At 39.2% G+C, this 21,667-nt stretch overlaps 1 protein-coding gene across 1 annotated transcript in view; it reads right to left on the bottom strand.

The window, feature by feature from the left end:
• LOC114049518 (piggyBac transposable element-derived protein 5-like) overlaps nt 1-21,667 on the bottom strand; it is a 168,142-nt gene that overhangs the window by 13,471 nt on the left and 133,004 nt on the right. The window contains exons 4-5 of the mRNA XM_027870754.1: nt 12,636-12,816; nt 5,634-5,831 (exon numbers count right to left, since the gene is read on the bottom strand). Coding sequence (XP_027726555.1) covers nt 5,634-5,831; nt 12,636-12,816 — 379 coding nt within the window. The remainder of the gene's footprint in view (nt 1-5,633; nt 5,832-12,635; nt 12,817-21,667) is intronic.

Below are 21,667 nucleotides of genomic sequence, written 5' to 3'. Positions count from 1 at the left end.
AGTCAGTTAGCTTATTTTCTATATTTAGCTTTGAAACTTACTGAAATTTGAATTTTTTTCATTGTATGTGTGTGTGTAGGGGAGTTGTGGGTGTGAATATATGCTTCAAATTTATCTAACAAATTCTATTTAGCTTGGGCTAATATTAAAACAATAATAATGATAATAATAATAATGATAGCTAACATTATTTAGTACTTACTATGTGCCAGACACTGCTAAATGCTTTACAAATATTATCTCCTTTGGTCCTCACAATAACTGTGGGAGGTAGGTGCTGTTATTATCTCCATTTTACAGATGAGGAAACTGAGGTAAACAGAGGGGAAGTATCTTACCCAGGATCACTTATATTACTAAGTATATGAAAGTGGTTTTGAACTCAAATTTTCCTGACACCAGGATTGGCATTCAATATATTGTGCCACTCAGCCATCCCTGAAAATGAACTTTCAGTTCTGCTGGGGCAAGCTCACCCAGAAGCAGTGTGGACATTAGTCAGAGGTCAGAGACACAAGGGGCAGAATAATCTGAGATTTAAAATCTGCTACTGAGAATTTGCCGAGGAAGATCACTGAGATTTGAAGGTAAGGACAGGTCTCTTGGTGTTTTTGTGTCTGTTTGTTTCATTGCCTTTCCAGAAGCCTGAGTGGGATGTAGAGATGATAAAATGGAAGCCCAGACTGGTAAACAGACTTGCTCAGGTCACAAAGGCCCAAAGTGGGAAAGCTGGGATTTGAATTCATAGCTAGGTGGTTCAGTAGATAAGAGTGCTAGGCCTGGAGTCAGGAAGACTCCAAATCTGGCCTCAAACACTCAGTAGCTGGTGTGACCCTGGGCCAGTCATTTAATGTCTGGTTGCCTTAATCCACTGGAGAAGGAAATGGCAAACCACTCCAATATCTTTGCCAAGAAAATCCCATGTCCAGCACTGGTATGCTGTGGTTCAGTGGGTCACAAAGAGTTGGGCACAACTGAATAACAACAACCCCCAAACCCAAATTCAGCAATTTTTGCATTCTAATAAACAATTTCCCTCATCTTTTATGGCATCTAGGTGGCACAGCAGATAGAGTCCTGGGTTAGGAGTTCAAATCTGACCTCAGATACTTACTAACTGCCTGACTCTTGGGAAGTCACTTTGCTTCTGTTTGCCTCAGTTTTCTCATCTATAAAATGGGGGAAAATAATATCTACTTTGCAGAGTTGTCATGAGGATCAAAGGAGATATTTGAAAATCATTTAACACAGTGCCTTGCACATAATAAGCATGCTATAAATATTATTATTATTATTATTATTGTAGTGCTAGACTTGAAGGAAAATCTGACTTCAAATCTTAACCAGTTATATAGATATAGTTACATGGATTATATAGTTATATGACCCTGGGCAACTCACTTAACTTCATTCAACCTCTTTTTCCTTATCTGTGTAACGGGGATAACAATAGTACCTATCTCCCAGGGTTGTTGTGAGGTTCAATATTTATAAATTTGTACTATATTTATAAAGCACTCAGAAAATCTTAAACTACTATATAAATATTATATATTATTAACTCTGAAATAAGTTGGATGGTCTAGAGAACTTCTAAGGTTCTTCCTGATCTAATACTCTATCTTTCTATAAGAATTAATGCTTCTTAGGGGCAGCCAGGTGGCTTAGTGGATACAGCACTGACCCTGAAGTCAGGAGGACCTGAGTTCAAATATGACATCAGACACTTAACTGTATGACCCTGGGCAAGTCACTTAATCCCAACCGCCTCAAAAAAAAAAAAACCCAATATTTCTTCCTCTTTGACATTCTTAATTTGGGGGGCATTTTCACCACATGATCTCACAGAATTGTCCACCACTACAAATATCATGAACTTAGAGATTCCAACGCAGCTTTTTCTTCCTTTAAGTATCAAGTTAAAAACTGTCCTCACCTGCTCCTGCTCCATTTATTTATTTTTAAATCTCTCTGAGTTCCTGCTTGGTCTCTGAGGACTTATTTCCTTCCTGGTGTTCATAGCAACAGTGAGTTCCTTTTTACGTCTTCGTTTGGTACACTTGGATCACATGGTTTCTCTTATGCAGTTTCTATTTCTAGATTTTTCCTTTAGACTTTTTTTTTTAATTCAGGGCTTGTCAGGAGATAGTCTTCTGTCTGTCCCAGCTTACCTTTTAAATGTCTCTCCTCCTTTGCAAAAAACCATTTTGACCTGTCCACCTGGAGACGACTTGGGTTACAATCTCTGGCTATCCAGGGTGGAATTCCCTTCACCTGATACTCAAAGCATTTGTGATTTGCTCTATCAAAGAAGATGGCCTTCATTCACTTCTTTAAAGACCTGAGATCTCAGGCCAGAAGGGACCACAAGTGACATCTGGTCCAACCCTCCTTTTGCAGAAGAGGAAAATGGGGCCCAGGTAGTAAGTAATATGCATCAGATTCAGGATTTGAACTCAGGCCCTGTTACTCCAGAGCCACAGCTCCTTCCACTGTACCATGAAACTTTGTAGATTAAGTCTTAAAGGGATTTGTTCTATAAAATTTGGATTCGGTCGAAAGGCTGCACTTGAGGATCTAGAAGGCCACAAGTCACAGGTTCCCCAGCCCTGGGGAGTAGCTTGATATACAGGGAAGTTAAGTGACTTTTTCAGTCTCACGATGACAGGAAGTATCTGAGGTGATCTGAAGTCTTTCTGAATACAAGTCAAACACTGTAGCCACTACACCCTCCTGCCTCTGTGTACCCAAAGCATGTTACAAACCCCAAATGGGATGAAGGATGAAAAATTCAAACAGTGGATTGTTTTGTGTACACTCTACAAAACTGACACGGTCATTTTCTTTCCTGTTAAATTGATTAGTTTTTAGCACAAATAATCTAGTTGCTTTCGTCAAGAAGCATGGTGCATTGGGCAGAGCACTGGGCCTGGAGTCAGGAAGAACTGAGTTCAAATCCAGCCTTAGACACTTCATAGCTTTGTGACCCTGGGCAAGTCATTTAACCTGTGTCTGCTTCAGATTCCTCAACCATACAATGGGGATCATAATAGCACCTACATCTCATTGTGAAGATCAAATGAGATCACATGTCAGCATGTAGTACAGAGGTGTTTAACAAATGCTTATGCCTTTCCTTTTTCTCTGTTTTAGTGTTGTGTAGACTCAATCTATATCAGGAACCCTTCCTCTTTCTCTGTTTTAGTATTGTGTAGACTCAATCTACATCAAAAACGTCACATAAAATAATGGTGGGCTGGCCAGCAGCACATTTGGTACATTCACATTAATAACTTGTCTACATCTGAGAATACTCTCTTGCAACTCTTTCATCTTGGTTCCTGCTGGAAATTAGTCATTCTTGGTCATTCTTCTTAGAGTTGAATGAGATTCTTGGGTTTGGGATTTTATGACTCATAACCAACCATGCGCACACATACAGGACTTTGCCAGAATAAATTACTGCTTTATTAAGTCTGTGTGCACCTTGGCACCAACCCTCAAACACACATGAATCCAAGCGTGCTCAAAACCAGTCCATGAGCTTTTTCCTCTTTCCACATCAATCTTCTTGTTTCTGGCATGGGGGAACAGCACTACTTTATTTTCTAGTCTCAGCTCTGTTTTTCTTCAGTAGCCACAGAGACACAGTTTTGGTTCTCTTTCTCAATGGAACCATGGTTATTTACAATATTTTCATTTTTTCTTTCACTGTCATGTCATTCATTTTCATTCACTGTCATGTTTAGCCATCTCTGCCCCTAACTCCATAAACTTCCCAAGCGCTGAAGCTACACGGGCAGTAGACACATCTATGGTTGCAAACATCCTTGTCTCTCCCTCCTTTAATTGGCAACATTTCCTCTAATTTCTCTGACTACTGTTCTTGAGAGTTGACTCTACAGTCCTTTCAGTATTCCACTGGTAGCACAGAAAGCATGCCGAATTTGGGGTCAAAGGACCCCCAAAAATTCTGGCTCTGCTACTTCCTGTCTTGGAGAGGCCTGATCCGTCACCTCACCTACCTTGGACTCAGTTTTTGTATTTGTAAAATGGGAGGACTGGACTAGATGGTCTTTAAGATCTCTGCAAGCTCTAAATCTCTGAACCTATAATAAAGCTTGGATGGTACAGCTAGACTGGTCCATTTTAGCCCCAGTGGGGAAAATCCTATTGTCCCGTAGCTACATTCACAGTCACTACATTGCTTTGCAGTGTAAAGCAATATACAATACAACCTTACACTGCAAAGCAACATACAACAATATGGCTAAGGAAAACACACATACATATACACACACACACACACACACACACACACACACATACACACACACAATGAAAGCATTAAAATCCCAACTAAAATCCTATTTTCTACTGGAAGCTTTTCCTAACTCCTCTTAATTTCAATGCTTTCCCTTTTACTTATTTCCTATTTATCTTGCATAAAGCTTGCAACGTATATGTTTGTTTGCATGTTGTCTCCCCCACTAGACTGTAAGCTCCTTGAGGACAGGGACTACCTCTTGCCTCTTTTTGTATCTCTAGGGCTTAGCACAGTGCCTGGCACATGGTAGGTGCTTAAAAATTATTGATGTACTATATATTTTAAGCCTAAACCCAGGCAAATATTCCTTGACAGCATTTCTTGGCCTGTGGGAAAGTAGTAGATTCAGAACAAAAAAAACTTAAAGCATTTTCTTTATGATGCTGTTTAGCTGTATCTGACTCTTCATGACCCCATCTGGGGTTTTCTTGGCAAAGATATTGGAAGTGGTTTGCCATTTCCTCTCCAGCTCATTTCACAGATGAGGAAACTGAGGCAAACAGGGTTAAGTGACTTGCCCAGGGTCACACAGTTGGTAAGTGTCTAAGACCAGATTTAAACTCAGGAAGCTCAGTCTTTCTGACTCCAGGCCTGGCACGCTATCTACTGCACCACCTAGCTGCAGCTATACGTGCAATGCATTGGGATTCAAAGACAGGTTACTACACAAAAGTGAATAATTTTGCACATGTCCTGTTCCTTTTCATTTTCCATTAGAGCAGCTTCATAAAACTTGATCTGTAGGAAGGCCTGACAGTAACAGACTTTTCCCTAAAGAATCCCTTTGTGTATGAGTAGATTTTTTTTAAATCCCAAAGAGAAGCCAGCAGAGAAGTGGTTCAAACTGCTCCTTAACCCAAAGCAGGTATTTACTTCTGAAAGGGTAGGAAAGCAGAGGGTGGTGATTGTTTTTAAAATTAGGATAGATTTTCACAGATGCCAAGATGCTGAAGCAATGTGAAACATGGAGATTTTAATGAGGATTGTTAATTCACCTGGAAAAAAAAACCCACCATCCTCTCCCTTCTTGGCAGTTTAAGAGGTAGCATAGTGAGAATGCGTTCTGTCCTCTCAGCCAGTGTCTTCCACACCTCCTAATTTAAAATTTCCATCAACCAGACGTTCTTGAACCCCAAACTGGGAGATTGAAAGGATTACAGAAACTGTATCTCTTATAAAAGCTTCCAAATTCACTTTGTCAAGAGTTTACCCTCAGATCATCAAAATCTCCCCCACTCTCCGTTTCTTCCATTAGGCTCCTTCTTCTACTCCAGTTATGGAGAGTGAGGTGATTTATCCCCCTTACCTTGTTGAACTGGTGAATAGGCATTTGTCAGAAAACGGAAGGGTCCTTTGTTGTACCAGCAGATCAGAGACATGTTTCCTTTCATCTTTATTCGGTACTGTCCTCGAGCCTGGGGAACATCTGAATTATTTAACATAGACAGAGGTAGGCCAGTGCAGTCACTTTTTCGGGAGCTCAGCAGTCCACAGCAGTAGATTTCTGTGTGGGTGGGGAGTAAAATAATTGTAAAATACATACACATTATATACACTATAGTATATTACAATTTACATCAGTTTACAGATGAAGAAACTGAGGCGCAGAAAAACTAAGTGACTCGCCTAAGGCCAATTAGTTAGAAACTGGCAGAGCCAGGATTTGAATCTATGTCTTCAAATTCCAAATATAATTTTAGATAGCTAGGGGACACAGTGGATAGAACACTGGACTTGGAATCCAGAAGACCTGAATTCAAATCCAACCTCAGATACTTCTTAGCTGTTTGATCCTGGGCAAGTTACTTATCTGCCTCAGTTTCTTCAACTATAAAATGGGGATCATAATAGCACCAATCTTCCAGGATTGGTGTGAGGATCATATGAAATAATTGTAAAGTGCTTAATATTTTGTTTCTGCCTTTGAATCCAAGGCCTAGCTCAGCACATTACACATATAGGTGCTTAATTAGCTTAGTTAGCATACAGCTTGCCACACAGTAAATGCTTAATAAATACTTAAGTCCTTTCACTTCTTTGTGAATATCAGCCTAAGTGATTCAGGTTTTTTTTTTTTCCTGTCGGAGCCATTGATTGTTTTTAACCTGGGAAAGAGTAGGTAAAGCATTGTGGGAGGAATTAGATGTGCAAATCATGATTTTTAGGCAGATTAAGTAAATCTGGAAGTAGCACATAGAGTGAACAAGAGAGAGAAGAGAATGGGGCAGATAGACAGGTTAGGAGATCAATACGATAGTTGTGTAGAATGAAAGCTCTTTGATAGTGGGGGGTGTTTGTTCCTTTCTTTGAATCCCATGGTAGACTCAGTGCATCGCACATATAGGAGCTTAATAGATGCTTATTGAACTGAATTCAGGTATTAATGATGGGGGTCTTGACCAGGGTGGTAGCAATAGAAACAGCAAGAAAAAACAAAAAGAGACGACAGCATAGGGTGATTGTAGAAGGAGGGACAATGGATGATATCAAGGTGTCCACTGGAAATAGAATTCTATTCATTCAATGAACACTTAGAATTCTATAAGTAAAGTTATCATCTGCAGAGAACTGCACTGGGCACTGAGGAGGACACAGCAGAGACAAAAGACACAATTCCTGTCCTTTAGTGAACTTATAGCTTTATTGAGACAGGATTTATACCTAGTCAAAGAACCTTAGAGATGGAAGTGGGTCTGAAGGGTCAGAAATGTGAAACTATTCACTTCAACAGACAGATAAGGACTGGATCTATGATTTTAGTGATTTAGAGTAGTTGTGTCAAACTCAAGTAGAAAGGAGGGTGGCACTAATCCACACATAAGGATCCCCGGCATATACTGACTTAGAAAACTACACATTAATATTATCTATGTTCCATCTAATTTTTATTTATTTTGTTAAATATTTCCCAATTACATTTTAATCTGGTCTGGGCTGCTCTCAAGGGTGTTGTGGACTAATTGTTGACACCCCAATGAAAGTCCCTCTCTGGTGCTGGTCAGCTCCATGCCTGGAGCACTGAGAGTTTCAAGTACTCGCTCCAGGTCAGTCAGATATACAACTTAAATCTAGCTGTTCCTGACTCTGAGGCCAGCTCTCTAGCCCTTATACCAGACTGACTCATTTTAACAAGAAGTAGTTAAATAACAGTTCAAGACAGAATAAAATTAAGAGCCAAGTGAGTCTGGAATCCTGAGAGAATGCTGGTTCCATTCGCAGAAACAGCAAAGTCTAGTGGGCAGGGCTCCTCATTATGAGGTTGGTTTTAGACATGGGGAGTTTGATGTAACAGTGGAATATAAGTAAATAAATATGAGAGAAGTGGGTTTTCTGTTAAAAATTAATTTAAATTCGATAAGTATTGATTAAGAGCTTACTTAAGTAATTAGAAAAAAACAGTGGAATTAGCAGCTAAGGTTGCACATTGTTCATAATCGCTTGCTGTGTGAATCAGTATATGTTATGCATACCACATTATGCATAATGTGAGAAGGGGAGAATACCAACTTGTCTCATGGAGAGACTAATATCGAATACAATTGTTATGAAACTAAACCTATATTCTCCAGACAAGTTTCCAGATTCTACCTGTTCCTCCACAACCTCTCCTCTGAGACTTCAGATTGGCCCACTGCTAGAATTTAGGGAAAGTTTTCTCTTGTCTCAAATGTGATAATAATTGTAAAGCATTTAGCACAGTGCCTGGCACATGGTAAGTGATATGTAAATAATGGCTTCTGTATTATCATATCCCTATTTTCACCTTAAGATTACTAAAGATTGAATCATCATTTTAGGCCCATCAACTGACAGGTCAGTAACTTAAAAAACAAAAAGTTATAAAAAAAAAACATACCCACACAGGAATCTTTCCTCACCCCAACTATTTTTGAGGCCAAAATTTTTTCTTATTCTTATACTAATAAGTCCCCCCCCCACAACTCCACCACCAAGGTTGGCAGATGCAGTAGGCATCTGATAAAAGCAGAGAAAGAGGTATGAATGAGCCTGTTTTCTAAAAGTAAGAGTGAATGAGTGCATCATCATTGTTCATACCTCTTCAACTGTTCCTACCAAGCCTCCCAGAGTGGGAATGAATCCAGGATGCATCCTTATATATAACAGCAGCCAGAGCAATTTACCTAGAATCATTTTTCCTCCCCCTTTAGTAGGAAAATATCTGTTAAAAGGAGGGAATAAAAAGGAGGGGATAAATGATATCGGTTAAAATCCTGTTTCTTTTTAAATGACTTAAAGCATCCAGGAGATGACAGTCTATTATTCTTCTCTATTGAGGAATGTTTCCCTGTCTGAAGCTTGCAAAGCTAGGAGCAATTTGAAAAATTGATGGAACTAGCGTTCATGCTCACGCCACAGGAAAGGCAAAAGCCAAGCCTAGCGGAGTCTGTCTTCATCTCTGTATTCCTTTATGTGGATATGGACAGATGTGTCTACAAGTTGGCTCATCCTGCTTTAAAGGGGTCCTGTTTGTACCCCTGCAGGAACAAAACATTCAGGTAGACATTCTTCTCTCACACAAGGCCACAGAGGCTAATGGACACAGAGCTGCATGACTTCTCAGTGAAGGGCCAAACAGTCTTGGGAAAAACAGTCTTCCCAAAAGAGGCCCAAGATATTCTTACTTACTTCCTAGCCTTCTCTTAGAAACATCAGATTTTAAATCTTATAATTTGTTTCAATGAAGGAAACCCTACGCAGCCCACCTAAACCACTGAAATTAGACTACAGGACCATCAATTTAGAGCTTGGAAGTTATCCCATCTAACCACGGAAGCAGTCTGGCATGCTGGAAAGAGCATCAGCCCAGGAGTCAAAGGAGCCAAGTGAAAATCTCACTCCTGGAGCTCACTACCTAGGTGACTTTGGACAAATAATCTTTCCTCCCTGGGCCTCAATTTTGGCAACTGGAAAATGAGGAGATCAGATTAGATGGCCTCTGAATCCCTTCCTGCTCTGGATCTAAGATCCTATGACACCCTCATTTTACAGATGAGGAAACAGAGGCCCAGAGAGTTCCAAATGGCCTTCTAGGAGCCTTCCGATTTTAAATCAATGATTGTTCAGTATTTTTTCAGTTATGTCTGACTCTTTGTGACCCCATTTGGGTTTTTCTTGACAAAAAAAGATACTGAAGCAGTTTGCCATTTCCTTCTCCAGCTCATTTTAGAGATGAGGAAGCTGAGGCAAATAGGGTGAAGTGACTTGCCCAGGGTCACACAGCTAATAAGTATCTGAGTCTGGATTTGAGCTCAGGAAGTTGAGTCTTCCTGCCTCCAGGCCTGGTACTCTTTCCACTGAGCCACCTATCTGCCTATTGCTGGACAATAGATCCAATAGTCCTATTAACTTATTTCACATAGGTTATAAATGATAAAACCAGGACTCAAAACCTAGGTCATTTCACCTCAAATCCAGCATTCTTTCCACTAAAACTTATAAAAAATATGGACCATATGTCACACATGAAGGCAGAGATGATTCTGCTGGGACATCAGGTACCACTTAGCATGCCCTCTGGGTTACTGTGTGAGCCAAGGATGCAAACTTAGCCCAATATGCCCATAATCCTACGTAAGAGTTCCTACTTCTTTTCCTTCCTAGAACCAGGGCAACTATGGCATGAGCCCTCTGGATGATTGGTGGCTGCATTGCAATTCAGTCCACTCATTTGCATCTGTGACAGCTTTGCTTTGAAAATTGGATCCTAAGACTATTTCATGACTATCCCATAGAAGATGACATTTTCATAACCTCTCAACTCGGCCTTCCCTGCAAGGAGCCTGAGGTTGAATCACCCAACTGAGTGAGCAAAAAATAACATTTGGCTCCCAATCTATAGTTGAAGTTGGTGAAAGAAGAGGTGTAATGGGAAGTGATCAGAAGGAAGATAGCTTTACCTTTTAAAAAAACCCAATACTTTCAGATAATCTATATTTGTGTTAGCAAAGGACGTATACGATATACATTTCTGTTCTCTTAGATGTTACTAAGTTAGAAAAGTTTGATAAAAGTTCTGGCAAACAACAGTATTTCAAGAAAAGCCCTGGATATGCTGGCCCACTGGCTTAAAGAACTCAAGTTTAAACCATAGATCTTCTCCTTTGTACCTGGGTGACCTTGATCATATTTCGTAACTTCTCTGGGTTTCAGTTACTTCATTTGTAAAATGAAGTTTGACCAAATCAGGGGTTCTTATCCTTTTTTCTGTCATGGATCCCCCCTTTGGCAGTCGGGTAGAGCCTAAGGATGACTTCTCAGAATAATGCTTTTAAAAATGCATTGAGTAAAATACATAAGATTACACAGGAAACCAATTAAAATCCAGTTATCGAAATACAAGGCATCCCAAAAGTCTTAGTGCAGTCTAGAAGCAACAGCTTAAAACTGTACTTTTGGGATACCTGCATTACAAAAATAAGTTCTTGGACCCCCAATTTAAGAACCCCTAGACTAACTGATATCTAAAGTTCCTTCTCACCCTAAACCTATGTTTCTGTGTTGATCTGCAAGCCTATATTGACAAGGACCAGCCTAGCTAAGGCCTGAGAGACATCATCAGAAGCTTAGCATCCAGGTAATGAATTCTTTTGGACATTGCAACTTATGGATTGTCTAATAAAATAACAAAGGTTGACATCATGTCAAGTAACTACATTGATAAAATAATATTTTTGAGGAGCTGACAAAATAAATATAGAATTGGAATCTAGCTCTTGCAAGATGGGATGGAAAACAGGAAGGGGGAAGGTGGCCTCGGGGCATAGTGGGAAAAACCCTAGATGACCAGTTAAAAAACCTGGGTTCAGGCCTCACTTCTACATAGGTGTCCTTGAGGAAGTCATTCTTGGTGCCTCAATTTCCTCAAATCTAAAAAGGAAATAATACTTACACTACCTCCCTCAGAAGGTTGTTGTGGGAAGCAAACACATGTAGATATGCTTTATAAATGCACAGTGCTAGATCAAAGTGAGCTAAAAGGAGTCTCAGCTGCTGATCTCCCCACTTTCCAAGCATACTTTGTGCATGTGGGCAAGGGGGTGGCAAACCTCTGCTTTCATTCACCTCCCACAGAACAAGAGATGCTCTCTCCATTCAGGATCTAAACCAAGTGGATATTTTCAAAGGACAGTTCATCAGTTTGCATTAACTCAGAGGTTCTCAAACTTTTCCCTTTTTAGATCCCTCTCAAAACTCTGTGTGGTTTCTTTTACTCTTGACACTCCCCCCAACTCCTGCCTTCCAATGCCCTTCTATTGAGGTTGTAATTTATGTGAAATTCTGCATAAGAGAATAATTTGGGGTTTGCAAGGCCAGGTCTCTAGAACAGTTTCAAGACTTTTCTGCACAGTCATTGTTCCTGACAGAAGTGACATGGGATAGTAGAGAGCTAATCTAGATTTAAGTAAGTCCTGCCTCTGACATATACTAGTTGTGTGACCCTGACCTAACCACTTATTCTAATCACTAATGCTCTAAGCAACTCTCTAAGACTGTGGGTTGCAAAGGATATGGAGACATGCAGGGATGGGGTGAGTTTCCTCACCTTGGAAGTTTTTATAGCAATGAAATCACAAGTCAAGTCCTTACCCTTGTCTATCCTTATTCCTACTATGCCTCTCATTCTAGTAGCTGCTATGGGATGAAGGGAGATTCCTTGGATGATGATGGAATGGACCAGCTGTGATCCCGAAATGTGGGACCAACTTTAGAATATCATCAGATTCCCCAGCTGTCCATGGAGCTCCTTGCAGTATTAGTACTCTCCTCTCCCCTTAGCCCCAACAGCCATAACAGCACTTTTCTCATCCACTGCAGTAATGGAAAAGAGCCACCATCTTCCCAAACTTTTGTGATGCCAGTTTCATTGATTCCTGAGCTAAACTGCATTCCTCTGTGTAGTAACACAGTGCCTTCTATATTGGGAGGGATCATCATTGCAGCCAGGTGGAAGCTCATGGGCATTTGCCCAAAGGCTAAGAAAAGAACTGTGATTGTAAAAAATACAAAAGACAAAAAAAACCCCAACAACAACCAACTATTCCTAGAGGACAATTCTTTGGTGGTCAGTTGCCAAGAACAGAACACACATGGAGAAATCATACTAGAACCTTGGGTAGAGCTGATTATCCACATGATCTTGAAGGTGGCTTCTAATACTAAAATTTTTATCATCTGGGGGGCATTTGCACCTCTGACCACCTCTCTTCCCAGAGATTCCACTTAATAATTTCTAAGCAATTGCTCTCAGAGCAAATCCACAGCAGGAGCACGTCGTACCACCACAAACCTTGTTTCTCAAACTCTTCAAAAAGGGGCAGGCTGGTGATGCTGGGCCCTGTGAAGATGATATAGTTCTTGCCCGCTGCATTCCTACAGAGGCTCTTGGCCACCATGCTGTGGAGCTGGGGCTTGTTCTTTAGAGTGTCCAGTCCGTCTGCACCACCGCCTTCTTTCAGGTGCACATAAATCTTCAAGAGAGAAACACACAAAGAAAAAGAGATAAAGTCAGCTTAATCCCAACAGCCTAAGACAGCGATTAGGTAACAAGAAGCCTGGGTTGCTGGTTCTGAACCTACTACCAAGTGAACTATGACCTTGGGTGAGTTATCCCCTGAGGCTCAGTCTCCTCCTCTCCTCACCGTCTCTTGGCATATCTCATGTAGGCATGTTATCAACAAAAAACTGATCTTGTAGACAGTCTGGGCATCACCCCTGCTACTCAGCCCAGGCAGTCCAGGACTCAGAGTATACTTGTTCACTTTAGAAAGACACAGGAAAAGCTAGTATTGAAGAATTAATCCACAGCATGGTAATTTCCAGCTTAATCAGGGCATAGCCAATATTACTTATGGCTGAGATCATTAGGGAAGAGCCTCTTACGTTAAGAAATTCTGTGGAGATTTTTAGGCAACACTGTAAGGCTTAACAATTTTACATTCTGAAGGAAAGAAATCAAACAAGGGTCTTACACAGATGAATGGATATGTGCAAAGGTAAGAAATTAGTGGAGGTATACAAGTAGACAAGATAATGGAGGCATACAAAGTGCAAGCACTGAGGCGTAACAGATGGGGGCGGTGTAGATTTTTGGGATGTTCTGAGGAAAAGGCAAAGTACTTATGAATGATTGATTACAGCAAGTACAGTACTTCTATAGTCCTGAAGAAAGCAAGGTTTCCCATGGGCAAGTCCATTCCTGTGGTCTTTCAGGACAGAAACATCTCATCTCCTCATATCTAATTGCAGCAAAGCTAAACCTCTAGAAGAGCAAAAAGTAGGTCTAGGCTCTATGAATCCTCAAATTCTGACTCTGTACCAGAAAGGCAGAATGTTATAGTAGAAAGGATACTAATTTTGAAGTAAGGAGAGACCTGGGTTTGAGTCCCATTTTAGTCACTTAGTAATTATATGACCATGGGAAAAAATGTCAAATGATAATAATAACTAGCATTTATACATCATTTTAAGGTTTGCAAAGCATTTTACAAATATTATCTGATTGTACCCTCAAAACAATCCTAGGAGGTAGGTTCTATTATAATTCCCATTTTATAGATGAGGAAATTGAGGCAGACAGAAATTAAACGACTTGTTCACAGTCATATGTTTCTGAGGTCTAGATTTGAACTAGGTCTTCCTGATTCCAGGTCCAGGCCTCAATCTGCTACATCACCTAAGTGGCCCCAATTCACCTGACTTCCTAACTCAAGGAGACTTATCTGAGTTTTAGTTCTCTCATCTAAAAAATGGAAACACGAATACTTGCACCACTTATCGTTTGTTTTATTATCGAGTTAGGTAAGTTCTTTGTAAACCTTAAAACACAATACAGTTGGGAGATATTGTCATAAAAAGCTGGGCGGAATATGAATGAAATCTATAAAACAGTGACTAATGTGGAAAAGGTCGATAGGGACTCATTCACTTAATTCTGAAATACTAAGATTTGGGGAAGGGGGATACACTTTAAAACTTGTATAAGGTAATTTTAGGAAAAATAAAAGGAAGTATTGCATTATTTCACACAGGGGGCAATAAACTTATAGACTCCATTACAAAAGATGGTCCTGAAAGGAACTTAGAAATGGAATTTTACAGGGTTTGGATGGATTCATGATAGAGCTATAAATGGCTAAGAGGGCTGAAAAAACTTAACCTTTAAAGCATCCATAAAATAGGCTATCCATGTTCACCCATGGCATTTCCCATTGTTCTGTGTTGCTTAGGAGAATGGAATATGAGTCTGATCCACTATGGTGGTTCCTATATCTCTATAAACTTTTGCAGTGAAACTTTCCAAGCTTCAGGTTCATCCTGGGGGAAAAAAGAGCTTTGGTGTCATGAACCCAGAGGTCTGAGAAGCTGGTAAGGAGCAAATGGTTGAAACAAAAGAAAGGTAAGTTAACATTTCAAAGACTGGCATCATCCAAGCAAATATAAAATTAACATAGAAAGAGTCCCATGGAATTTCCCTGGCTCTCAGACAAAATACATTTGTGATTACAGTAATTTGGCAATAATGAATTGGTTATTGAAAAATATGTTGAGTATGGCCAGCCCAAATATTTCTTCATAGGAGTCATGAGTTAATTCTGAAGAGCTATTTGACCTTGGTCCCTCAGTCTCCTCAACTGCAAAATAATGGGGTGGTACTTACAGATTGCTTAAGGTTCCTCCCAACCTCCAATTCTATATTCTTGTATTTGGGTCACTACTTCCCTTTTGCAGAAGGACAAAGGAAGGCAGAGAGGAAGGAAGTAAAGAGAGAAAGAAGGAAGGAAAGAAGGATGAAAGGAAGGAAACAAGGAAGGATGGAAGGAAAGAGGAAAGACAGATGGAAGAAGAGAAGGAAAATTGGAGGAAAAAAGGAAGAAAAAAGAATGAAGGAGGGGAAAATGAAAGAAGTATGGGAGGAAGGAAAGAGGGTTAGAAGGATGGAAAGAAGGAAGGATAAGATAAAGGAAGGAAGGAATAAAAGAGATGAAGTAGGAAAATATGGAATGATGCCTTTGGGTGCTTTGTTCTGGTTCAACTTATTCTGGTATGAACAGCAAGCAATTTCTGATCCTAAACTGAGAGAACATTCACTATCTATCCCTGACCTATTTAATTACAAAAACAAATACAAAGAGAGAAGCTTTCAACTACATATTTAACAATCAAATAATTCTCCTGTTAAATTTCTTAGTTATGACACCTGTTGAGTCACAGCTTTTCAATACATATATCTGTTGTTCCTGGTTAAGCATTTTTGGGGGGACTTTTATTAATTTGAAAGCCATTGGAATACTTTGGATGTGAAGGGAAAGGAAATAAGTATTTATATAATTTATATATTTATATAATTATATATAAATTCATATATATATTTATATAATGCCTACTATGTACCAGGCACTGTGCTTAAGCACTTTGCAAATATTATCTTATTTGGTCCTCATAAGAAGCCTGTAAAGTAAGTGCTGTTATTATCTCCATTTTATAGTTGAGAAAATTGAGGCAAACAGGTTAAGTGACTTGCCCAAGATCACACAGCTAGCGAGGGTCTGAGGCCATATTTTTAACTCAAGTCTTCCTGACTCCAGGCCCATCACTCAAGCCACTTCACCAACAGCTGCCTGAATCTGTGAATTAGCCCAAGTGTTCTGAAAAACAATTTGGAATGATAACAAAAAAGTTATTAAACTTTTCATATTTTTGACCCCAAAATCCCAGCACTAGGAATTCAAACAAAAAGAAAGTTATTAAAATATTAATGGAAGTGCTTTTTTGTGGTAACAAAAAGCAAAAATAGAAAAAAGTGAGTGTCCATTAGATAGGAAATAGATGAACAAATTGTTCTATGTGGATGTAATGGAATATTATAGTGCCACAAGAAATGATAGAAAACCATGAAAAGATTTGTATTACTTGACACAGAATGAAGTAAGGCAGAGAATATATAGGACTACAATAATGTGATTTAAAAAAAAACAAAAAAGCAGCAGAACTCAGAATAAATGCAATCATCAATATCAGTTCCAAATGTCAAATGACTGCAGATGTCAAATATGGTAGATCATGCCATGCATAGCTGCCGTTTAGTTTTGCTTGACTTTTTTTTTTGCAACAAAGGATGATTCATGGGAAAGGTAGAGAGGCTCTATAGGGAAATAATTGTCATATAAAAAAGCATAAATATGTTAATAAACATTTAAAAAGATAGCATGACATCATAGCTGAAAAATAAACATAGTCTGAGGTTGTGTTCAATGAGCTATAGTAGCCAGAATAAGAGTTATCATAGGTCCAGCGTAGTTTGGCCTGTTAGACGTCTGCAATGTTGGATTAATTTCGGAGTGCCACTTTAGGAAGAGCATTGACAATCTGTACAACATTTAGTGGAGGAAGACCAGGACGGTGATGGGACTAAAAAATCATACTATACAAGGATCAATGGAAGGAATGATTGATGTTTAGCCTGGAGAATAAAAGACTTGAAAGGAACATAACAGCTATCTTCTAGTATTCAAAAGGCTTTCATGTCGAAGAGGGATTGATAATTATAGTTCACATTTCTACAGCACATTAAAGTCTGCAAAAATGCTTTACATGGTATTTCACTTGATTCTTACAACACACCTGTGATACTGTAAGTATCATTATCTCCATGTTAAACATGAAAAACCTTAGGCTTAAGGGGATTTAAGTGCCTTGCTCATGTTCACAATGAATATCAGAGGCAGAATTCAGACCCAGATCTCTTCTGTTGTCAAATCCAGTGCTCCTGCCAATATGACAAGGAAAGAATTTGCTCCATTTTGCCCTCAAGGATGAAGCTAGGAGCAATGGGGGAAATTTTGAAGGGGAAAATTTGGGGCTCAATGTAAGACAAAATTTCCTAACAATTAGTGATTTCTTAAGGAGATGGGGCTGCCTTGGGGGTAACTGGTTTGCCCCTTCCTGAAGGGAGGTCTTAAAAGTAAGGTGAACCATTTGTCAGGGGATTTTGATTTAGGTATTGATTGAATTACATGACTTATGTCCCTTCCAAAATTGAGATTCTGTGATCAACAGGCTGATCTGATATATCTAGTTACAGAGGTGCTCCTTCTTTCACCACTCCTTGTGTGACCCTCCCAAACTATATACTTGGTCACAAAGGACAACCTTCTTCCACAGCATGATTCCTCTCGTGAAGGGTACATAGTAGCTGACCTCTCCTAGAGACTTCACCAACAGTAACTTACTAAATGATACCCAAATTCCCTGAACAGATTAAAGAACTGACCTCATATGGTAAAACTGCCTTTATTTAATTTAAATCAATGGAAACTTTCTCCAAAAAGCAGCATATGGCACTGAGACCTGGAGTCAGGAGATACAGGTTTGAAACCTGGCTCTAATATTAGCTATTTGATCATGGGGGAGCCATTTACTTCCTTGAGCTTCCAATTCTCACCTATAAAGTGAAGTTAATTACACTTGCACTGCCTACTCAACTGAATAATTGTGAGGAAAGCACTTAAAGCTATCTATAAACATCAGATTTATTAAGAAAGATTAAAGAATTACCCTATTCTACTGCTCCCTCTCTTAGGGGGGACCTTTAAGCATTTATCAAAGTAATTAGACAAGTAATTGGAATATGGGGAAATCCCAGTTTCAGATGACAAGCTCTTCGTGCAATTCTCCAAAACTCTAGTCAGAAGGCATTCATGAAAGCCATATATCAAAAATAACTTTCTTCCTTCTCTGTGCTCCCCAAGACTTAAAAGGCATTGAAACTAATTCCAATAGAGTGGTCAAGTTTTAGGGAGAGGGGGTCAATGCCACTCGTTCAATATTTTTTTAATTATTCCCCAAATGTCTCATTGAATTTATTTTTTTTTGTAATTTATTTTACACTTGAATAGAAAATGAGAAAATAAAATAAAAAACATTGCCAGGTACACAACAAACCATAAGAGAGGATTCAATATAAAATGATAAATTTCCATTTCAAGAAAACCTATATAATAAATACTATCCATTGTTTTCAAAGCTGCCCAGCTTTTCTTTGCTTCCTTGTTGGTTTTCTTTGGTCTCTGCTGTGCACTTTTTACTTTATCTTTCCCCTTCCTCCCCCTTCCCAAAAGAAGGCTACAATTAAGCATGGATACACACACACACACACACATACATATATATACACACAAAACACACACATATACATAGATATCTATAAACATACACATATACACTCATACACATATATGTAAGACCATACTATGCTCATTTCCTCCTATCACCTGTTTCTCTGAAGGTGGATGGCACCTTCCTTCATAAGTCCAAGTCTTTCCATGTTTCTCTAAACCAACCAGCTCATCATTTGCTACACCATAGCAATATTGCTTTCTGGATTCAAACAACATCTTCCTTCATAGATTTTTGAGATTAATTTGGGTATTTATAATAGTCAGAATGACTTGGTTGCTCAAATTTGTTCTTAAAACAATACTGCTATTACTGTATACAGTGTTTTCTTGGTTCTGCTCATTTCACTCTTCATTATTTCATGGAGGTCTCTCCATACTTTTCTAAAATCACTGAGCTCATCATTTTTTACAACAGAGTAATATTCCATCATGAACATATACCCACAGTTTGCTTAGCCATTCCTCAATTGACAGGCATACCTGCAATTTCCAGTTCTTTGCCACCACTCGCTGGCTCAATATTGAGATAAGTGAGTTTCCAGATAAGATAACCCATGAACTCATCTACCATTATCTTCTGCCTTTGCTGCTTACACAGAAACGTCCCTGTGTCAGCTGTATTTAACAACTGCATGCAAGAGTGTCCCCCTCCTCATTCCCTAATTTAGCTAACTTGATTAAAATCTGAGCATTTAAAGCCATCGATTCTAAATGCCTATTAAGAAAAAAATTAATTTTCAGGAACAAATCTAACAATAGTACTAAAAAGAAAAGAAATAAAATGTCTGAGGGTTGGGGGAGGGATCATTGGGTCCATCCCTCTGCTTTTAAAGGGATATCTAAACCATCTGGGATAGAGGATAACCTTCTCTCTTTTTTAAGGATAATTAGAGCAGCCTATTCCAACATCTTATGGTTAAGAAGCTCTTTCTTCCAGGAGAACATTGTACATACTAACAGCAACACTGTGTGACGATCAATTTTGATAGACTTAACTCTTCTCAGCACTGCAATGATCTAAGACAATTCCAAAAGACTCATGATGGAAAATGCTATCCCCATCCAGAGAAAGAACTATGGAATCTGAATTCAGATAGAAGCATACCATTTTCTCTCTTTTTTGTCTTTCTTGTGGTTTTTCCCCTTCTGTTCTGATTCTTCTTTTACAACATGACTACCGTGGAAATATGTTTAATATGATTGTGTACATATATATACACATACATACATACATATATATATATATATAGCGCCTATATGGGTGGGCAGGAGGGGGGGAAATTAGAACTCAAAATCTTGTAAAAGTGAATGTTGAAAATGAAAAATTAATTTCTTAATTAATTGGGGAAAAAAAGAAGCTCTTTCTTCCAAGCCCTAAGTAAGGGCTGAACACATGTCAGGTGTTTAATAAAGATTTGTTTACATTGAATTCACATGATCTCAGGGTAGACTTAACCCCTCTCAGCAATACAAGGATCTAAGACATCTCCGAAAGCCTCATGATGGAAAATGCTATCCACATCCAAAGAAAGAACTATGAAGTTTGAATGTAGATTGAAGCATACTATTTGCGCTTTTTTTCTTCTGTTGTGTTTTGTTTCCTCTTTCTGATGGTTCCTCCTATTAGTTCTAATTCTTACTGACAACATCACTAATGTGAAAATATATTTAATAGGAATGTATATGGATAGCCTATATTACATTGCCTGCCATCTTGGGGAGGGAGGTAGGGAGGGAGGGGGAGAAAAATTTAAAACTCAAAAGCTTATGGAAGTGATTGTTGATAATTCAAAATAAATTAATAAAACATTTTGGAAAAAAAATAAAAGTTCCTTTTAGCTGTAGATTTGTGATACAGAAGATACTATCTCCTGCACTCCAGTGCTGGCTGAACCTTCTGTCTCCCTCCCCACCCACAACCCTGTTCCCTACAGGGCATAGGAGGAGAAATCAGCATGCTCTTTGCACCCTGCTCCAAGCTGCTGACCTTCTAACTCTCACATTCCACTCATCAATCTTTCCTCTTTCAAAGTTCACAGTATCTCTTTATATCAGTCTGTACTACTCCTTGTAAAGACCATCTATTGGCCTACAGATCACTCTCTCAATTTTCTCAGAGTTCAGTACCTAGTTCAGTCTTCCTGTCTCCCTCAACCTGTACTGTACTCTCTTCTTTGGTAATTAATGTTGATGACTTTTGGAATGCCCTGGTCTCCAAGTTCATCAACCTCCTCAAGTCCCATGACCTCCATCTTCACTCTACTTCAACATCCCATGAGAATAATCATACTTTATTATCAGCCAAAACTGTGCTGCTTCCAAGATCTTGAACTCTGCAATTCCCTTTCCACAATCTCCTCTTTCATTTTCTCTCATTGCAACACGCCGCCTAAACCCGCTCTTCGTCCTCACCACAACCCTGGGAACCATAATCACTCTCAATTCTCTCAGTCTATCAACCTTGCTCTGGCCTCACTTTCCTTCAGTCTCAAAACTAGAATTAACCAGAAAAGGCACTGTTTTCCATTTTTTCATCTTTTGTTTTTTTGCTCTTCATGCCCTGCTAAAAGCTCAATCCTTGGTCATCCATAATATCTATTCTCTGCTCTTACTCCTAAGAAGTCAGAAAATCCTAAGGGCCAAGTTCACTACAAATTCCTATTATCTAATAGCAAATGGGTTCTCATCACTGCATGGAAATCTGTTTATTCTTCTCAAATTGGCTCCCCCTCATACTGCTCACCGTTTCTCTTTCGAGCCCCTTCTTAAGCTCCCAATTCTACTCCATTCCTCAGCAGATGATCTCATCTCTTATTTCATTGACAGGACTGATATCCTCCATGGTGAATTCTCTCCCTGCTCTTCCTTTACACATGAAAATCTCTGTGTATCCACACCTATTCTTTTCCCCTTCTATCTAGTCTCAGGAAATGAGGTGGTTCATCCCCTTGTCAAGGCTTACTTCTCCACTTGTGCCATGAATTCCATACTGTCCTGGATACTTATAATGAACACTTCCCTATCTACTGTCTCCTTTGCCTCTTTCTGAAAATATGTTCACATCTTCCTTATCTTAAAAAAACACAAACATACAGACACACACACATTTTTCTAATAGCCTTCCCTTGACCCTGCCATTTCC

The sequence above is a fragment of the Vombatus ursinus genome, unplaced genomic scaffold (genome assembly GCF_900497805.2).
Source record: "Vombatus ursinus unplaced genomic scaffold, bare-nosed wombat genome assembly UNPS02014798.1, whole genome shotgun sequence".
NCBI classification, from domain to species: Eukaryota; Metazoa; Chordata; class Mammalia; order Diprotodontia; family Vombatidae; genus Vombatus; species Vombatus ursinus.
Note: the sequence above shows the minus strand (reverse complement) of the source record. Positions and strands in the feature narration are given on the sequence as shown.